The sequence below is a fragment of the Lissotriton vulgaris genome, chromosome 4_1 (assembly GCF_964263255.1).
Source record: "Lissotriton vulgaris chromosome 4_1, aLisVul1.2, whole genome shotgun sequence".
In the NCBI taxonomy this organism is placed as follows: domain Eukaryota; kingdom Metazoa; phylum Chordata; class Amphibia; order Caudata; family Salamandridae; genus Lissotriton; species Lissotriton vulgaris.
In genome coordinates, this window is record NC_141691.1 from 1,122,867,899 (window position 1) to 1,122,887,430 (window position 19,532).

General features: G+C 46.4%; 1 protein-coding gene across 7 annotated transcripts in view; it reads left to right on the forward strand.

Moving 5' to 3' along the window:
- Positions 1 to 19,532, forward strand: part of FHOD3 (formin homology 2 domain containing 3) — a 1,375,152-nt gene that overhangs the window by 926,175 nt on the left and 429,445 nt on the right. For all 7 annotated transcript variants that reach the window (XM_086965361.1, XM_086965359.1, XM_086965360.1 and 4 more), the window contains exons 8-9: positions 45 to 139; positions 13,416 to 13,559. In XM_086965361.1, the coding sequence (XP_086821487.1) occupies positions 45 to 139; positions 13,416 to 13,559 (239 nt within the window). The remainder of the gene's footprint in view (positions 1 to 44; positions 140 to 13,415; positions 13,560 to 19,532) is intronic.

Below are 19,532 nucleotides of genomic sequence, written 5' to 3' on the forward strand. Positions count from 1 at the left end.
ATGTTGACTCTCTGTTTGCCCTTCATTATTGTGTTTGATTTCAGGAGTGAAACCATGGTCCAATGTGATGGAAATTCTGGAAGAGAAGGATGGGGTTGACACGGAGCTCCTTGTCTACGCAATGACACTGGTGAACAAGGTACCTAACCATGTGCACTAACGCATTAGTCTGTCTTGTTTTGGAGATAGAAGATAATACATAAAATAGTCTGTTCAGTTGGCTATTTAACCTACTCACAGGTTGTTCTAACAGTAAATGAGGTGCCTTGGTACAAGCCAGTTATAATGACACTTCATAATCAATGTACTATCATTCTTCCTTGTCTCAGGCCTACTGTATTACTCAGTGTGTGATGCATTAAGAAGAGAGTGCATGCCCTGACATTGCAGAAAGCATGCTCTTTATGCATGGGAACCAAAACAATGTGTACTACTCTTAGTCGGAAATTTTGTTTGGAGATTAAGGTGCAACCTGTAGGTTGTGTGAGCCAGACACTTAAAATCCTTATTCTCCTTTGACAATCTGCTGGCACCAGCACAAAATCTCTACTCTCCCCTTGGGAACTATTTTTAACAAGGCTGCTAACAATGGTATGCACAAACTACTCTGACTGGTATTGTTTATGACGTACATCGGCCACAAGTCATCTCACCCCCCTCTCCGGTAAGTACAAATCTAATGTGTCCTTCCTTTTTCTCCACTTATACAAAACCATCTACCTTGGCTATTCAGCTTGTACCTACTCCGAGACATATAACTGCCCTGCTTGAAAACTCTGCCAGCCACAAATTGAGCAGGTTATCTCTTGTACCTTTGGCAATTCAGCTACACCTACCCTCAACTCTCTCAACCCTTAAAAAAGCTTTCTGCCATACGTACTCACCAAAGAACTGATAGTTAACATCTTCTGCAGTTTCCTGATCAAATCCTGTTCAACTGCAAAAGCCTCAGGTTCTTCCCATTCTATATAGGTTGTGGTCACGGCACCCAACTTTACACTGCATTCACTCTTATCGACCGTGACACCGCACTTTCTTCGCCTTCCGCTTCCTGCCTCCCGCCTCCGGCCTCCCTTACTCACGAAGGCTTCCTAATACCCAGTGCTCCACCTTGTTGGCTCGTAGTGGGTAGCCCTAGAGCTTAGTCTATGGCCCTTCTATACTACTGTTGGCAGCAACAGCTTAGTTTTTGATTTCACCTTTAACCTCTTCAACAATGAGACTTCAATTGTAGGCCCGATTTCAAGAAAGTAATAGACAAAATAATCAAACATGGCAGTTTGTTTGCAATCGTATGTCTGTGCCTTTGTTGATTGTGATTCCCCTTCAGCAAAGCCAGGGGTGGGAGCAAGTGTGGAACAACATTTCTGTTGAATAGGTGGGAGGATCACTGTGGGGGACAATGGAGCTGTTTTTACTATGTTGCAGGTGTTCCCCTGCACAGGCTGGGGGTGTGCTCCACTAGGAGACCAGCACACTCCAATAACATCGAGGCAGCAGCCTAGAACACTCTCTGAACTAGCCTAGAAGGGTTGGTATAGTCCATAAAGTTAAAATTCTGATTGGCTCTCCAGCTCTCGGAGTCTCAACAAGAATTCCATTTTTATTGTTAATGTCATTGTCAGGGTTAATGCTGTGTTCTTACATTAAGGTACAATAAAGGTCTTCAAAAACAAAAAAATGTCAATGTCAGGGCCAGATTGGAAATGCAAACCAGCCCTGCCAATTGAGTCGGACCGGCCACCGGGGGAAAGGAGTGTATATGCTTGTGGGAAACACAGCTGCATCTGTTTTTAGTACAGGGGGCTAATATTGCAGCACTTCTGCAAAACTATCCCTCTGTACCAAAACCGGTCCAAAATCGACCCCCCTCCCCCTTCTGGCTCACCGGGAAATCGCCCAGTGCCCGCTACGGCCAGTCGGCTGGCCCTGGTCATTGTTGTTATTACGGTTGTCATTGATTTTGGTATTTTTATTATGCTATGTATGTTATCTTGAAGACTATGGGCCGGATTCACACCACATACAGTGACACCTTCGCATGTAGACCCATGCGCAGTCATAGATGTACAGCGTTTGTGAATTTACAACAATTCCCAGTAACACATCTGGAAAGCTCCACCAGTTCATATCCTTAAATTCTGACAATTTCCTAAACTCTTTAACATTTAAATTTCTACCCAATATTGAATCGTAACTCTGTCTGACACTTTCCAGTGTTGGCCACATAGCTTTTTGAATTATGAAAATAGTTTTGTCCTAAAAATGATTTCCATAAGTCATATTTGCATGTCCACAGTTTCAGTTCGTGCATGGGGTTAACCCCCCCACCCTCCCACCCCCCCAAAAAAAGGACTGCTAGGGACTGTTTATATTAATATGAAACATACTATTTTTATTGCTGTTTTTATAGGGAAGGCTTTAATCGCATGGCACAGAAGAAGCTTCACATGAGCTCCCTAATCCTATGCATATTTCTCCCATAACAAATATTACAACGTTCTTTCTGTCCAGTGATTGAATCGATGCCATGGCCCGCTGCCTTCATTTTTTGTAGCAGCGTCACAATTTACAGAGTATATCAGTTAGGTCAGCAGACATATTCATCTTCCATCGAGATTATACTCCAATTTCACTCTGTATTTTTCATATCCCTGGGAGCATTTTTCAATGTTATCTTATTGTTTTTATTTGACTGAATGATGGCATGATTTCCATAAACGAATAAATTGGCGATATGGCTGCAAAAGTACTTTTCTGGAATTTGTGAGAACTTCGAAAACGGCTCAGAAGTTCAGGGACTGTGTCGCGATCTGAAAGCTTTAAACCTCAACCCTGATGGAAACTCTGAAGCAAGCCAGCTATGGCCGCCTGAGCCAGCTATGGCCGCCTGAGCCAGCTATGGCCGCCTGAGCCAGCTATGGCTGCCGCACTCGACGGAGCGACTGTGAGTCCGCGTCTCCAGATCTCCCCTGGAATTGCTTTTTGGCACCATAAGAGGAGGCACTTTATGAATTGGGTGGCCACCAGAGTGCCGGTGAAGCATTTATCCTTTTTTGTAAGCGATTACATAAACCAAAAAAAACATACTTTGATGCAAGCAGAAAAGGCGGCAGGTTCACAGGACTGGCACAGGTATAAAGAAATGTTCACCTCTAGGCCGGGATCGGCCAAACCTCCTCCAAGCCAGTGGCTCAGAAGGCCCCTAACATGCGCCATATTAAAGGGCCTGAAGACTCCATCTCGGTTCCCGTTTGGGATTTGTCCAAAGTGTAGATTAAACTAGGGCTCCCGGGTTCTGTTGTCTTTCAAAGTTATCTGACAGCACTGAGGCCATAAAAATAAAATGCCGGTAACTCCAGCCAGTGATGGGCTGAGGGATATGCCACTGCCAAACCTTCTCCAGTACAAAAAAGTGTGTTCTATCTACCGACAGCCATTTCAAGAAAACAGAGTGGATGTAACATTGTTGTAATAAGTATAATACTTGCTGTGTGCTTGGTTGTGTGTTCTCAGGTTGCTGGCTGTGCGCTGCCAGGAGCTTCTTGTCTTATGCTGCATGGGTGCCTGTTATTGACAAAGAAGGCATGGGCGGGTGCATATGTTGTGCGGTTCATATAATGTCACAAGTTACATTCTCCATCTATAAACATTTCAAGACAAATATCAAAGTACCAGTACCCTGCACACCTACTCGACAGCATCATCCACATCCTCATGCACTCTGTTTCACTCACATCTTCCTACAATGTGCCTTCCCTAACATACAATGATCCACTCTCAAAACTAATACAGCGAACCCTTAAGAACCCCAAAAACGAGAAGCTACCCAGTCTTCTGAGTACAAATGGCAATCAAAAAAGCTCATAGCAGTCCAGAACTCAAAATTCAACCTAGATACAGGGTAACAGGAAGAAAATACTAGGTACTCGGAAGTAACATAAAGAGACCATGTATGTTAGTCTTTTATGTAAGCCATTGAATGAATGAAGTAGAACATTTCGATTTCAAGACCTTACACTACATCATTGAGAATCAATCAATCAATCAGGGGGTTTATAAAGCGTGCTACTAATCCGTGAGGCTCTCAAGGCGCTGGAGGGTGGAGGGGAGCGCTGCTCTGTTCAGCCGAAGAGCCAGGTCTTGAGGGTCTCCTTGAAGGTGTTCAGGGAGGAGGCACGTCTGATGTCTGCCGGTAGCTTGTTCCAGGTCTTTGCCGCAATGTGGGAGAACAATCTTCCTCCTGAGCAGGCTCTGTAGATCCGCGGGGTGTCAACCAGTGCGAGGTTGTATGATCGCAGGTTTCTTTTGAGTATGTGGAAGTTTACTCTGTCGTTTAGGTATTTGGGTCCATAGTTGTGCAGGCACTTGTAGGCGTGAATGAGGATTTTGAAGGTGACCCTCTTCTCAACGGGGAGCCAGTGGAATCACCGCAAGTGCTGGCTGATGTGTTCGCACCAGGGGATGTCGAGGACGAGTCAGTTCGGTAAATCCTACTGGCATCACATTGCTGCAGCTTCATGTATCTGACCACACCATCTCCACAAACGTCAGCCTGGCTATAACATACACCCCATGGACAGAGCATAGAAAGAAGAGGCAACAGGGTATCTATTCTCTTAAGGAACACATTGCAGTGTTAACTCCTTCATTGCCTTGTATCCAAATCATTAGTGACCAAAATATTTTGGCCCAGATGTACGACCCATTTTTGCATGCCCAAACAGGATTGCGACCCATTTGCGCATGCAAAAATACCAATGGGCAATGTACAAACCCTATTTAGCAAGTCGCAATTTATTTGCAACTCGCTAAATAGGATTTGCAACTTGCTATGAGGAAGGGGTGTTCCAAGGGCCTCACTACCTAATAGCGACTCGCTACCCTATGTAAGAATGTTTTACGACCACAATTGCTGTCACAAAACACTAGCAAGTTACTGCCCTCTTCAAAAGGATGGTAAAGCACTCGCAAAAGGGAAGGGGTCCCCAAAGGTCCTCTTCTCCTTGGTTAATGTAGGGCCAGGCTGTGGTCCCAAGAACCACTACCTGCCCTTAAAAAATGAAACAAAAACCTTTCATTATTCTTTTTTTTAAATGCGTCCCGTTTTCCTTTAATGAAACAGGCTGTTTTTTAAAAAATAAACTGCTTTATTTAAAAGCAGTCCCAGACATTTCAGCAACAATCAAACTTTTCACATTCTATAAGAAAGCACCTTCATCTTGTGTTATATCAACCTTGGTTAGCTTCTATCTCTTTACACTAGTTGTAGGAAAGTGTCCTTTTTGACATGGTTACCCCCACTGTTTGCCTGGTATTCATTGCAATTTTGACATGACGTGCACTGCTATCCAGGTTCCCAATGCCAGATCTCTATTTCTAAAACTGTGCAATTGTTCCCCCAGTCGAGGATACCTTTAGCACACTTGTAAGTCACTAGTAAATGGTATCCCAGGTACCAAGGGCAAGGGTACTAAAGAGGGTCCCCAAAGGCTGCAGCAAGTATGTGTCATCCTAGGGGACCTCTCACCTAACTCATGCAAACTGCCATTGCAGTCTCCGTGTCTTTTTGTACACAAAAGTGAAACCACAACGTGGCACACATCCCTGTATGCCATGGCTACAGTCAGTGCATGTAGTATAGACCCCTACAGCAGGCCTTATAACCCCAAGACAGGGTGCACTATACTACATGTGTGGACATATCTGCATGAATATATATGCCTTGTGCTGGCTAGTCCCATTACTGCCAGTGCAAGTGACCAGGGACGCCATTTTAAATACATGTGCTGGACACTGGTGTAAAACGAGTTCCCCAGCAACATGATAACTTCACTGAAACCAAAGATGTTTGGTGTCAAACATCTGGTATTAATAAACCCACACTGATTCCAGTGATGGATTTATTAATGCATGCACCCGTAAGGCACCTTGGAGATGACCCCTGAAAGCCCACCGACTACACGTGTGCTTGCTGGCTGTTCTTGACCAGCCAGCTACCACAGACAAGTTTCTGATACTCAGGGGTGAGAACCCATGCTCTCAGGAAGTCAGGAACAAAGCCTCCTCCCGTAGAGGGTGTTTTGCCCCCTCTACAGCAAGATGAGCTATAAATTAGCATTTCAAGTCAGGTAGCTTCAACCTGCCCCACTGCCTTTGGTAAGCAAATCTGGCTTTCCTCAGAGGTGCTGCCACCTTCCCTGACCAGGAGCCATTTGGATCCTGGACAGGTGGGAAAATTAGTAGTCAGATAGATTTGTTCACCCTCAGGCTGATTCCGCCCCTAAGGTGGGTTCCCTGATGTGGACACAACATTTAAAAGTCTTTCATCTTTGTGGTGGCAGATTTGGAAACTCTGGGACAGGGTTTTGCCCACAGGAAGTAGTCATACAGTGGGCATTGTGACCCCAGGGGTAAGTAGTCCATTGGCTCTACTACCCAACACGCCTCTAACACTCCTAAATCTAATATTATTGGGGGCTGCGAGGACTCTGCACCACCAAAAACATGACACTGGAAAGCACAACTGAACCTGTGCCCCCTAGCCCGAGTTAAAGTGGGCCAATAGTGCCAGCATGTTCCCAAGACCCTTGAGCCTCAAAGCCCACCTTGGATTTGCCAACTGTTGACCTCCCGACCTCGCCTTCAGCCTCTTAGTGCAGACCCCCTCTACTGCAAGTGACGCCTCAGGGCACCTTTACACAGGGCCGCCCGAGCAGCAGAGGACGAAAGGAGTCCCCACATCCCTGAGCATCATAAGTCCTGAGCCCCCCTTGTTGGCTCAGCTGGACCTTCCCACCAGTTCAAACCTGCAGTCCTCTTTTTGACCAGACCGATCCCCATTGACTTGAATGGGGCACCCTAAGCAGTATTGCACCTCTGCAACTCACCTCTCCAGTGCTGCATGAGGTGACCTGTTGGTGCTGTCTTTGACCCTGCCCCATATTAGACTTAAGTCCAGAAGATCGGTCCTGTAAGTACCTGTATGCCAGTTTATGTCTTTCCTCCATAGGATCACATTATCACTCTAGAAATGACACTGTGTCGACTGTAAATGTAAATATTTCTAACTTGAACTGTTCTTACCTGATTCTAATTATTTTGGTGCCTAAATATATTTAAAGATATGTGTTATTTTTATAAATTGGTGTGGATCTCCTTACTGAGTTGTGTGTATTATTTATTGACTTAGTGCATGCAGCAGATGTCTAACACTCCTCTCTGATAAGCATAAGGCTGCTCGACAGCACTCCCCCCTAAGAGAGCAACTTGGGATTGCTAGAGTAAGCCCCTGTGCACTTATAAGGGATACCTGGACTCTTTGCACCCTATACCTCTTTTTGGTATACTATATAAGGAGCCAGCTTCCTACAGTAGTCAACCATGTCAGCAAATGTCCTCCCAAAAACTTTCATATTTCATACCCACAAAATCATTACCATGTTCAACAACAAATTTAGCCTCACAAATGTAGTCACTCAAAAAAACATATACCTAAAGCTTTTCCTATGAAAAAATGCGAAATTAGCACGCTATCCAATAACACAGGATGGGCCATCAACAGAATTGACAACTTGAGGAACTTTTCCCATTCACGCTAGAGCAGGTATGTGTCCAAATACCCAACAACTCATAGATTTCACCACTGCCTCCTTCAAAATAATTCCATAACCCATCAAATATATTGTTCTCCTGGTAAAAGGGACATCGAGCAGTCAACGATTTCCCAAAGAAGTGTGGGGGAAGAACTCAAATTAAGTATAACATCATATAAAATAAATAAACTCAGAAGTCCAGCCTGTAATAGACTATATAAAAAACGAATAGAACTCTAATAACACAGTAGATTAACAGAACAGTAAAGTCGAGTAGGTACTAACAAGCACAAAGGGTTCAGCACGTATAGAGGCAAAGCTACACCCAGAAATATTTTCTAAAAGCATTTGCAATGCAATAGGTCTCAAATTTGCAAGAGTTTAAGCTATTGGTTTTGTAAATGACAATGGCTTTTATTTATCTGTTTTGAAAACCAACACATAAATAAAAAGGATTGTCATATAAAATGCCAATAGCTCAAATTCTCGCACATGCAAAACCTATTGCATTGCAAATGTTTGTTTTTTATGCAGCTGAGTGATGAAATTTGCACAGCGCTATTGCCATTTGTATGGGCAAATTGGCAAAAAAAGAATGTTACTCTGTGCCTATATAAAGCGCCGATGATCGCTTTGTATAAAGCCGCAAAAAGAAAAGAGGCATGGGAAATCAGTATACAGCAGAAAGAAGTAGTGACCTCAGAGGGGTGGTGGGGGAAGGCAAGTAGGAGGGGTGAGATGGTGTGCAGCATGGCATGGGAGATCGGGGAAAAGAGCCACGTATTTTGAAAATATAGTGCTGCTGCCATTACTAAAAAAAATATAAAAGCGGGCGCCGTGCTGCGTTGCAGTAGAGCATGAGGTGGGTTGAATAGGAGAAAATCATTCAAGAAAATAGTGCTCAGAGTCCTAAAAAAAACTTACCAAGTAACCACACAAGTAAAAGGCCCAGTCCTCATGGAAGGTTACAAATGTCGAAAAGGCGGTACTTAGTAGGGACTACTAAGCCTATTCATGAATCAAAAGCAACCATTTAGAAAGAACAGTAGCAGGAGCCAATTGAAAGATGGGGAGAACCTGGGCGGAGGTTCAAGTCCATACCTGAATATATCATGCTTTGCAGAGCAGCGCTTGCACTGCCCAGGCTCAACCTAAAAATGTTAACTGTGCTTAAGTTCGCCGTGCTACAGCCTGAAAACCGTTTATACCCCAAAGAGCGTGAGTGCCAAAGCTAGACCCAATGCAAGTCAGTGAAAGTTAATCACAGTGAAGTTACTTTCAAATCTGTCTTTCAAAACTAACATCAAATGTACACCTGAGTTATAATATTTTCCTAGTGCATGAAACAAGGGGCAGAGAGTGGACGTGCAACATTTCTCAATAGCGACCGGTGCTTTCCTGAATTGCCCCATTCCACTGTGGGTCATATCACTTATGTTTGTCATCACTCGCCTCAGTTAAAATCGCCTTTCAAAGGAATATTAGCAGCACAGCTGAAAGTAAGTGACTGGGGGTGGATCAGATTGAAGTTTCACGTCATTTCATAAGCAGGACTGATGAAGAGGTTCAATTCTTTAAAGTAGCTTTCTACGAACTGGCCAGTGGTGCTAAAAAAATTGAGGGTGCAGGTCCTAGCCTGGCTGACGTTATACCTTGCAACTGTAGGTGGGATCTACAGTGGACAGTACCTTCATAAGAGCATCTGCATTTGTAGTACACTTACCACCTTCAAATGAAGTAACTTGAGGATACTCAGAGCTAGATATATCTCAACAATTATTCTGGCATCTATGCTGCCATACCATACAAAGGGAATGGATCCCAAATAGCTCAGAAGAACTGGGGATTCCCTTAATAGGCAGCGTTAGCTTGCCCTTGCTGGGTGCACGATATAGTGCTCCAAATAAGGCATATGGGGAAAATATTAGTATGCTGAAGGAATTCCTTCACCTTTGGATGTCACCGGAACAGGGCACGGTATGTGGTTCACCAGTTATCAATGTCCAATGATAGTCTTTTCTCATGCTGCAAAGCTCTCAGAAGCTCTCTTGCTTTTGGCGGGCCTATGCTGCAGAGCTGGCTCTCAGTTTGTTGTTGCTCGACCACAGGTCTACGGAGGAAGCCAGGACTGGTCTTCTCAACATCAGGGAAGTTTACCTTCACTGTTGTCTCCAAAGATGCAGGAGGTGTGGTCTTCTCCGTTGTCCTGTTCTTATTTTTGCTCTCCGAGGGGTTCTGAAGATCGAACTTTGCCTTCCGCTGATTGGTGTTCAGATCTTCTGGTGAAGGTTAAAGGGCAACAGAGAATTTCAATACGAGGACACAAAATGTATTTCAAGTACGGGATGGGTTAGGGCGGTTTTCAGTATCCGTCAGGATGGCTGCAATCTTTCAGGAGACTCTCCAATCTTTTTGCAGTACATTGTCTTGCAGAGCTTTCTCCATAGGACAAACATCTGAGCACAGGAATGGAGAGAAAAGCAGCTTTGGCTTCTTCAGCACATGGTGTCACTGGGTAGAGTACTGGCAATCTTCCTAAAACCAACTCTTACTAGAGACAGTGGTGGCTTCTCTGCCTTGTCACTGGATTTGTGCATTTGAACTGTAAAACCCAAAGTAGAATAAACCACTTGATAGGGAAACACCATCCTCAAAATAATAGGAATGGGGACAACTCCAAACAAGGTCACGAAGGAGACTCACTCAGAAGCATTGGAAACCTCAATTTTGAGTCTCCTTCGAGCGAGACTCCAAGGGTCTGTAGGATCTTACCTGTACATCAAGCCCACTCAAACATCCGCACATGCTTGGGGAAGTAAAGGGCCAGGTGTAAGGGTGGCAAAAATAGACCCTTAACACTTGGACCAGGGGTGACAGGCAGAAAGACATTTACTGCTAACTAGAAATCACTGCCACAAGCAGGAAGGCTTCACACAGCTTGGTCTAAGAGCTCCCTTGTCATGCTCTTTCGTTCTTTTATGGATGGGGTCCACCAGTTCTCCAGCGGTGTCTATCTCGCTCCCACGCAAGGTATAGTTATCAAAACAAGCATTTGCAATGCAATAGGTCTGCATTTGCGAGAGTTTAAGCTATCGGCATTGTAAATGAAAATGCCTTTTATTTATGCGTTTTGAAAACCAACACATATAAAAAAGGCACTGTGATTTGTAATGCCAATAGCTAAAACTCTCGCAAATGCAATACCACTTTATTGGTGGCCCCACCCTTTTCTTTAGAAGCTGCTCGCCATAGTCAGGTTACAGCGACGTCTAAAGGAAGAGGGGCACCCAACATTAAAGTGAAAGCATGGCATGGGGCGCTTTTACCCAAAAACATTTTTTTAATGTAAAAGCTCTGCATGCCGTGCTTTCACTTTAATGACCAGCAAAACACACAAGATGATGGACGGAATGTTGCACAATGGCAAAACATTCAACCCCAGTCACAGATCGGGGTTTAATCCATCGTTATTTTGCTCACCGAGCCACCCCAGTTCAGACATGGCCATATGCAAATCAGTCTTGACCCTGTGCCTCATGGGAACAGTCCAGATCGAACTGCCAAGCCATGTCTTCCCTGAACCGGAATCAAGCATCCTAGGACCGGTTTCTGGCTATCAGCCGTCTTCAGCCAGAATAGCTTGACTTCAGTGGCGTAGTGACCACGCGTCCCACGTCTGGACATTACCTGCCCACAAAGGGTGAACAGTAAAACACACAAGATAATTGACGGAATCTTGCACAATGGCAAAACATTCACCCCCCAGTCACAGATCTGGGTTTAATCCATCGTTCTTTTGCTCACCGAGCCACCCCAGTTCAGACATGGCCATATGCAAATCAGTCTTGACCCTGTGTCTCATGGGAATAGTCCAGACGGAACTGCCAAGCCATGTCTTTCCTTGACCGGAATCAAGCATCCTAGGACCGGTTTCTGGCTATCAGCCGTCTTCAGCCAGGATAGCTTGACTCCAGTGGTGTAGTGAGCATGGGACCCACGTCTGGGCATACCCTTCCCACATAGGGTAAACAGCAAAACACACAAGATGATGGACGGAATGTTGCACAATGGCAAAACATTCACCCCCAGTCACAGATCTGGGTTTAATCCATCGGTTTAATCCATTGTTATTTTGCTCACCGAGTCACCCCAGTTCAGACATGGCCATATGCAAATCAGTCTTGATCCTGTGCCTCATGGGAACAGTTCAGACCGAACTGCCAAGCCATGTCTTCCCTGGACCGGAATCAGAGGCATCCTAGGACGATGTCTGAACTGGGGTGGTGGAGTGAGCTAAAGAATGGTGATGGTTTAAACCCAGATCAGTTGACTGGGGGTGAGTGTTTTATTTGCTCAAACGCTCCGGCCATCATCTCCTTTGGTATTGTTTTGTTCGCCCTAAGTTGGCAGGGTATGCCCAGACATGGGTCCCTTGCTCACTCTACCACTGGATTCAAGATAGCTTGGCTGTTCGGGCTGGACTGTTCCCATGAGGCAAAGGGTCAGACTGATTTGCATATGGCCATGTCTGAACTGGGGTGGTGGAGTGAGCTACAAAATGGTGATGGCTTAAACCCAGATCAGTTGACTGGGGGTGAGTGTTTGATTTGCTCAAGCACTCCGTCCATCATCCCCTTTGGTATAGCTTTTTTCACTTTAATGACGGCAGCTCCCCTTTCTTTAGACGCGGCTCACTGTAACCTGAATATGACGAGCAACGTCTAAAGAAAGGGGCGAGGCCACTAGTAAAGTGAAAGCGCGGTGTGGGGCACTTTCACTCAAAAAAAACTTTTTTTATCGTGGCCGCTATAGTTAAAGCCTGCTATGCAGACAAATAAAATAAATAAAGAAGCGCTGCTGCTATAGTTTAGGCAGACCGACAAGGCAATATTGAAAAAGAACTGCAGCCGTTATACTTAAAGCAGACCGTTCTGGTGAATTAAATAAAGAGGCACAGCCGTTATAGTTAAAGCGGACCGCGTTTAGTGATTACAATATAAAAGTGGGCGGTGTGCTGTGTTGTAGAAAGCACATCGTAGGTGGAATAGGGGAAAATCATTAAAAAAAATAGTGCTCACCGACTAGATAAAGCAGACAGTGTAACACAATTAAAAAGTCCAGTCCTCATGGGAGGTTTCAAATGCCGACAAGGCAAGTACCAAGGAGGGGCTACTGAGCGTATTCATGAATTAAAAACAACGATTTAGAAAGGACAGTAACAGGAGCAAATTTAAAATATTGGCGGGAAATGGGTGGAGCTACAAGTCCATTATTGAGTCATTTCAAGTTTTAACATCCGGACTGGACTGCACGGATTTCCACGTGTTTTCCCGCAATTAAAGCCTGTTTTCTTCCTATGCATTCCAGCTTCTCGAGACAGTCAATGGGTGTCTATAAATCACAGGCCAATTATCATCGTTTCTGCTGAAAATGCACGTTTTTTACCGAAACGTGAATACTGTCCCCCTTTTAATGCGGTCCCCAGTGAGTCAGAAATCACCAAGTCGAGGCACAGTGGGACTATGCCAGAAGTAGTCAACCCAACCATGGATATATATTGCATAGAAAACATTGGCCCGGTTTTAAGCTCTGGGCTACTCTGTAAACGCAAATCCAGCCATTCTTAAAAGATTTTTCTCTATCAAATTTCACTGAAATCAAGATGTGGTGTACACCTATAAATGACATTTAGTCTATGTTCCCCATTTTGGGTGCCATCCAACTTTGAAGATGTAGCTGTGGTGTTTTTAATGTTTTTTTAAATTTTATTTCTATAGCTGTTGCTTGCAAACTTATCTCTGTGTCCTCTTCAACTCTCAGACGCTGTCGGGGCTGCCGGATCAGGACTCATTCTACGACGTGCTGGACTGTCTGGAAGAGCTCGGCATTGAAGCGGTTTCACAGAGGCACCTGAACAAGAAAGGAACGGACTTGGATCTAGTTGAACAATTTAACATTTATGAGGTAACATAACATGTCCTGTTTTATGCATCTTGCAGCTCGCACCCGAACATCAAAAGCAGGCTCACGAAAATAAAATATGAAACCAGGGTTAGTACTTGGTTATCTACTTTATTTTATTTTAAACCAAAAACATCTGGTAGCCGAAAGAATTCCTCCTGTATGCGGCCCACGTGGCTTCGCACATAGTCCTGCAAACGCATCTTGAGGTCAGGTGGTCCAACTCTCTACGGGAAATGAACTATGCTTACAATCTGTCTGCAACTGCAGCTCTTTCCCAAAGGGTTGGCAAAGATGTCTACATAGGCCAAAGCAATTTAGAGTGAAAGGCGAGACGAAGTGACCTCATATCCATTCCATGAATGCCGCTGGCTGCAGAACTGGCTGCGGACCAATTTGAGGTTTTCAGGTGTTTCCCGCTCAAATTGGATTACGTCTCCAGGACACCAATAGGCTCTTGTAAAACAGAGGGGACCTAGGCCTTCTGGGGGGAACACTCAGCTGAAGGCCCGACTTGTTTGATATTTGACATACCAGGAAGTGAGTGACCACTCGCAACATTCTATGGGTATTTTGAATCCTTCAAACTTGAACTTGTTGCCCAATATTTCACTGAGGGAAACATTTAAATGTTAACCACTTAAAAGGATTTGGTGGGAAAATGTTGCCATAGGCAATGTTTTTTGTGGGGAGGAAATCTCAACAATGGGCAAACAGCATATTATTCAGCAGCGGCTGCTGCCAAAATAAAAAGGGGATACATCATTTAAAAAAAGCACTTGCCTGCTGCTGGCTGCTTCAGTGCTCCTCTCTTTTGGAAGTCCCTGGGCTAGCACAGCTACCCATGCTCTTCACCCAATCCAGATGCTGCTCTCATGATGTGAGAGCAGTGCCTGGATTTGTCTGAGCGGCCTGGTTAGGCGCTCACTAAGGGACGGTGAGCCTATGCCATTTCTCCACTCAGCTGTACAATACAGCTGGATTGGAGAAATCTGAGTGCACATGTCTGTTTGGCTGGCCTAAGAAGTGCCCTCCACTCCTCCACCCAGTCCCTGCGCTATCAAGATAGGATTGCCTGGCTCTCCCCTGGACTCTGCAGCATCAGCTGACAGTGAAAAAGAAAACAATAATACAATTGTTTTATTATCGTATTATTTTTTTATTCTTCAGTGGGGCAACGCTCCTCCACCATTACAGAAGAACCGCCACTGATATTATTTATGGCTTTTCAGAAAACAAATGTTGTGCTCTTTGCTTAATTTCACCTGTGGATTTAAAAGAATGGTGCAAATGTACTGATGTCTCCCGCAATGCAGCGCAGCAACTCTAAATTGCTGTACTACGTTGAATGAGAGCGCGTAGCAGGATGGCGTCATATCTAAAGCTGTTGGTCTCTTCCCAAGGGCTGGGGAATTTCTTCCTGCCCAGTGCCACACACACACCTTTGCACAATAGTGCAAATCAGCCTGAGCCTAGCACAGGTTTTGTACTGGAAGGTAATACTCCAGTACAAAATACTATGCTTAGAGTTACTTTTAAACTTTTTCTACTTTACTTTTTTGCTGTACAGTACAGTAGTAGTAGTAAAATGTGATGTTTATTTGGACCTCAATCTTATTAAACAATTTATAAATTACAGCAACATGATAAAATAACACACAACACCGAATATAAAATACAAATAAGTACAATCTCCAACACCGGTGGATTAAATGAAGGACTCCCCTCAAGCATGTTAATTTATCTCAAATTGACTGTAAAAAACTGTCAATAGACAATAAAAATCGCCCCATAGCACATGTCTCATATAGGAATCTCATTACAGCCAATAGTTGAATTGCCTGCCCTCTATCCCTAGTATCGTATTTTATAAAAACAGGTTTTAAAAATGACTTCCGTGGGGATAAAAACCACAAACAATCCACTAGGTTGTCAACTGAATTCCCTTTCATGTTAAGGCCACAAAAACAAATTTTCCCTTAGTTTAACAACATACCATGTCTTCCTGACATCAACACTTGATTCACCCCACATCTAAATCTCAGGAGCCATTGATGCATCTTGATATTCTGCAATCTCTCCGGGGAAGGAAAGGTTTCACCATCCGTTCATGAGCTTTATAAATGGGAAAAAGATTGCTTTTTTCACAGGTAAGTAAGGTCCTCCTCCTTTGAGACCTGCCGTATTATTCTTTTCAGTTCTACAGTACTCACTCCTATCAGACTTATATCATCTCCTACATCTAGTTTTAATTCCCTACAGCATGCTTGAGTTCTTCCTCTAACTCCACGGGCCTCGGTTAGCTCACTGTACATTATGTCTTTTTACACAGCTGGGAGATTTTAGAGGTTTCCCCTCACTCTCTATTCGTGTCCAAATTTTTATTATTTCTGCATGGGCCAAGTATGTCCACCCAGGGAGGCCCGTTTCCACTCTAACGGCCTGCACAATAGTGGAGGATGGAAGAGAGAGAAATATTTTTTGACACTGTCGTCCTTCCAAGTCCCAGGACTGTTTTTTTTTTTTATTTTTTATTGTATTTATTATGAAAAAGCACAGCACAATGTAAACGCAATCACTTGCCTACAACCCATCCCGGGCCGGCAACAGGTCTCCATGCAACAACAAATACAAATACCATGACACATTAACATCATAGAGTCCAGTGTGAGAATTCGTTGGAGGTCAGCCGGAGACAGGCCTCCTCTGTAGGCTCGTACCATCTGCAAAGCAGTGTGCAATTCGAATAAATTGGCAAAGCAAGACAGTTTTATATATTTTCCCCCCCCCAACCAACCCCAACCCTCTAAACACCCCCCCCCCCCTCAACTGGTCCCTCATTCGTGCTCCCCGAGCCGCCTGTAGACGTCTCTATCACCTGTGGTAGCTAGTGCGGCCTACCGCCCTCCCCCTATCCGGTGTGCCTCCCCCCTGTTCACACTTCTAGTAGGATGGGGAAATCCCTACCGCTTACAGTACATTAGTTGTGCGGAGGAGCACCCTAGTCATGTGTATCCGGTGGCTCTTGCACGTCACTCCCTCGGTCTCCCCCCTCGCCCTCCTCCGAGACTTCCCCGTCCAGCTTGGAGGACAAGTAGGTCTGGTACAGCCCCCAGAAGTTCTTGGGGCGACTCCCGGGCGGTAGGAGCTCACTGTATGTGTCCGCCTGCGTGTTGCAGTATTTCATGTCGCTAACCCATCGCTTGAGCGTAGGTAATGGCCCCCTCATCCAGCATAACGCGACTACCCTCTTCGCCAGGAGCAGTCCCATGCTCACCAGTTTCCTAACCGCGACGGGAATCGATTTGGTGTACCCCAGTAGGGCAAGGGCTGGGTCCATTGCTAGGTCCAAGTCCGCTATAGCGCTCAATTCAGCGAAGACGCTGGCCCAATACCTCTGGACTCCCGGGCAGCCCCAGGCCATGTGCAGGAAGTCCGCAACCCGGGCCCGGCACCTCTCGCAGTGTGGGGTGTCACGGAGACCGTACCTGTGGAGCCTCTCCGGTGTGTGGTATACCCTCTGTAAGAACTTAAAGTGGACCAACCGGTGCCTCCCGTTCAGGGAAATGCGCCTGGTGGCCGCACAGCAGTAGGCCCACATGCCGTCATCGACGTGTGTACCCAGGTCAGTCTGCCAGGCCAGTCGCGCCCTCGTGTAGAGCAGGGCCGTGTGCTCGTGCCCTATCCTGTATAATCTAGTAATCAGCTTCTTCGGAGTTACGGTGTCAATGACATACACCAGTTCCGGGACCGCAGGGGGTTCCTCCATGTCGGGGCCCAGCAGCTCCAGCAGGGCGCTACGGACCCGATGGTACTGAAAGCGTTGGAGCAGTGTGGGGCTCTCCCTCCGATGTGAGATCTGTGCCCACGTCTTCACCTGTCCATGCTCGAATAGGTCCCCCAAAGTAAGAGCACCCAATTCGTGAAGGGCCCTATGGACACCCGGTTCCGCTAAGGTTGGTAGCCAGAGCGCCCATTGTAGAGGCATGTTGGGAGCGTACATCAGCTCTTTGTTTTGCCTCTGCAGAATGGAGTGCCATGCATGGTTGGTAGACAGGAGGGAGTCTAGTACGCCAACTCTGCGGTCTTGTGGGCCACAAATGGTAGCCGGAAGCGGAGTAGGGTCCGCGAACAGCCGCTCCAGTATCACGTGTGGAACATCTCGGCTGCCATGTATCCAGGTGTGGAGGTGGGAGGCCTGCGCTATCCTGTAGTAGCGTTCCAGGTCCGGGGCAGCTAAGCCCCCCAGCTCATACGGTAATTGCAGAACCTTCCACTGCACCCTAGGTTGTTTCCCGGCCCACGCTAGTCGCACCAAGAGTTTGTTCAGGGTTGCAAAGAAGGCTTTCGAGAGGACAATCGGGAGATTATTGAACAGGAACAGAAACCTCGGGAGAATGACCATTTTCATTAAGGCAATCCTCCCCATCAGAGATAACGGGAGTTTAATCCAGAGCTCTACGTCATCCGCAAGTTTGCTGTAAGCGACCCCGTAGTTTTCCCTCAGCATAACGTCAGGGTCCGTGTGGAGCATGATGCCCAGATACCTTATCGGTTCAGTGGACCATTGGAGCGGGTAGTCCATCTCGAAGGGGACAGTGATTGGGGTTAGTGGGAAGGCAACTGATTTCGCCCAGTTAACCTTCAGTCCGGAGAGCGCGCCGAACCTCACAACTTCCCTCAGCACCGACGCCAGGTTATTGGCCGGGTCCCTGACATAAAGCAGGGTGTCGTCCGCATATGTGGAAATGCCCAATTTGTAGGTGGGGTAGTTGATGGCTTCATACGAGTGGTATTCCCGAATCGCACACGCCAGTGGCTCTGCCACAAGGGCGTAGAGTAGCGGGAAAGGGGGCATCCCTGTCTCGTGCCCCTGGTGATGGAGATCGGCTCCGAGACTGCATCCCCCAATCTGACTCTGGCCGTGGGCTCGTGATAGAGAGCGCCCAGCAGTTGGAGGAAAAGTTCTCCTAGCCCCAACTTTTGCAGCACCTTGCGCATGAAGGGCCACTCCACAGAGTCAAAGGCCTTCTCCATGTCTAGAAAGACCGCAATGGCTTTAGTGTCATGCCTGGTATGCTGCATGGCCCCCATGACCGTGCGGATATTGTAAGTGAGGTTCCTGGCCGGGATAAACCCAGCCTGCTCCGGGGCTACCAGCCCCGGCGCCACTAGTGCCAGCCTGGTAGCCAGCACTTTTGCGTAGAGCTTAGCGTCCACATTAAGAAGGGACAGTGGGCGGTACGAGCCTGGCAGGTCGCTGGGCTTACCAGGTTTGAGAATGGCGACAATCAGCGCCTCTCGCATGGAGAGTGGCATAGCGCCGTTCTCGCAGATTTCGTCAAAGAGGGTGGAGAGGTGGGGTAGCAACTTATCCTTATACGCCTTGTAAAAGGCCACCGTTAGACCATCTATCCCGGGGGCACTGTCCGCTCTCATGGTGGCCAGCGCATCGGATATCTCCTCACGGTGTATGGGGGACATCAGGAATTCCCTCTGCCAATTCTCAAGGAATGGCATCCTGATATAGGCGAGGTAGTTGTCAATTTGGTCCTCAACCCCCGAGATTTTAGTGGTGTAGAGCTCCTCGTAGAATCTCCTGAATTCCGCCAGAATGTGTGTCTCCTCCGTGAGCGTCTCCCCCCCTGAGTCACGCATTTCCGCGATGGTCTGTTTGCGCCTAGTGCCTTTCATGATCCTGGCAAGCAGTGCACCCGGGCGGTCCCCCTCGCCATACGCGCGCGCTGTCGCGTATTTTCCTAAGTGTCGCACTTCCCTGTCAGCTTCCTCGTGGAACTCACTCAGAAGGTCTTGCAGGGTCCCATCCCCAGGCAGGTTCGGGTCAAGCAGCTGGCGGCGCTCGTAGTCCGCTATCTGCCCCTCCAGATATTTCAGCCTGCTTCTAATTGCCTTTAGTATCCCTGAGTGTTTCGCCATGACCACCCCCCGCACGTACACCTTAAATGTCTCCCAAAC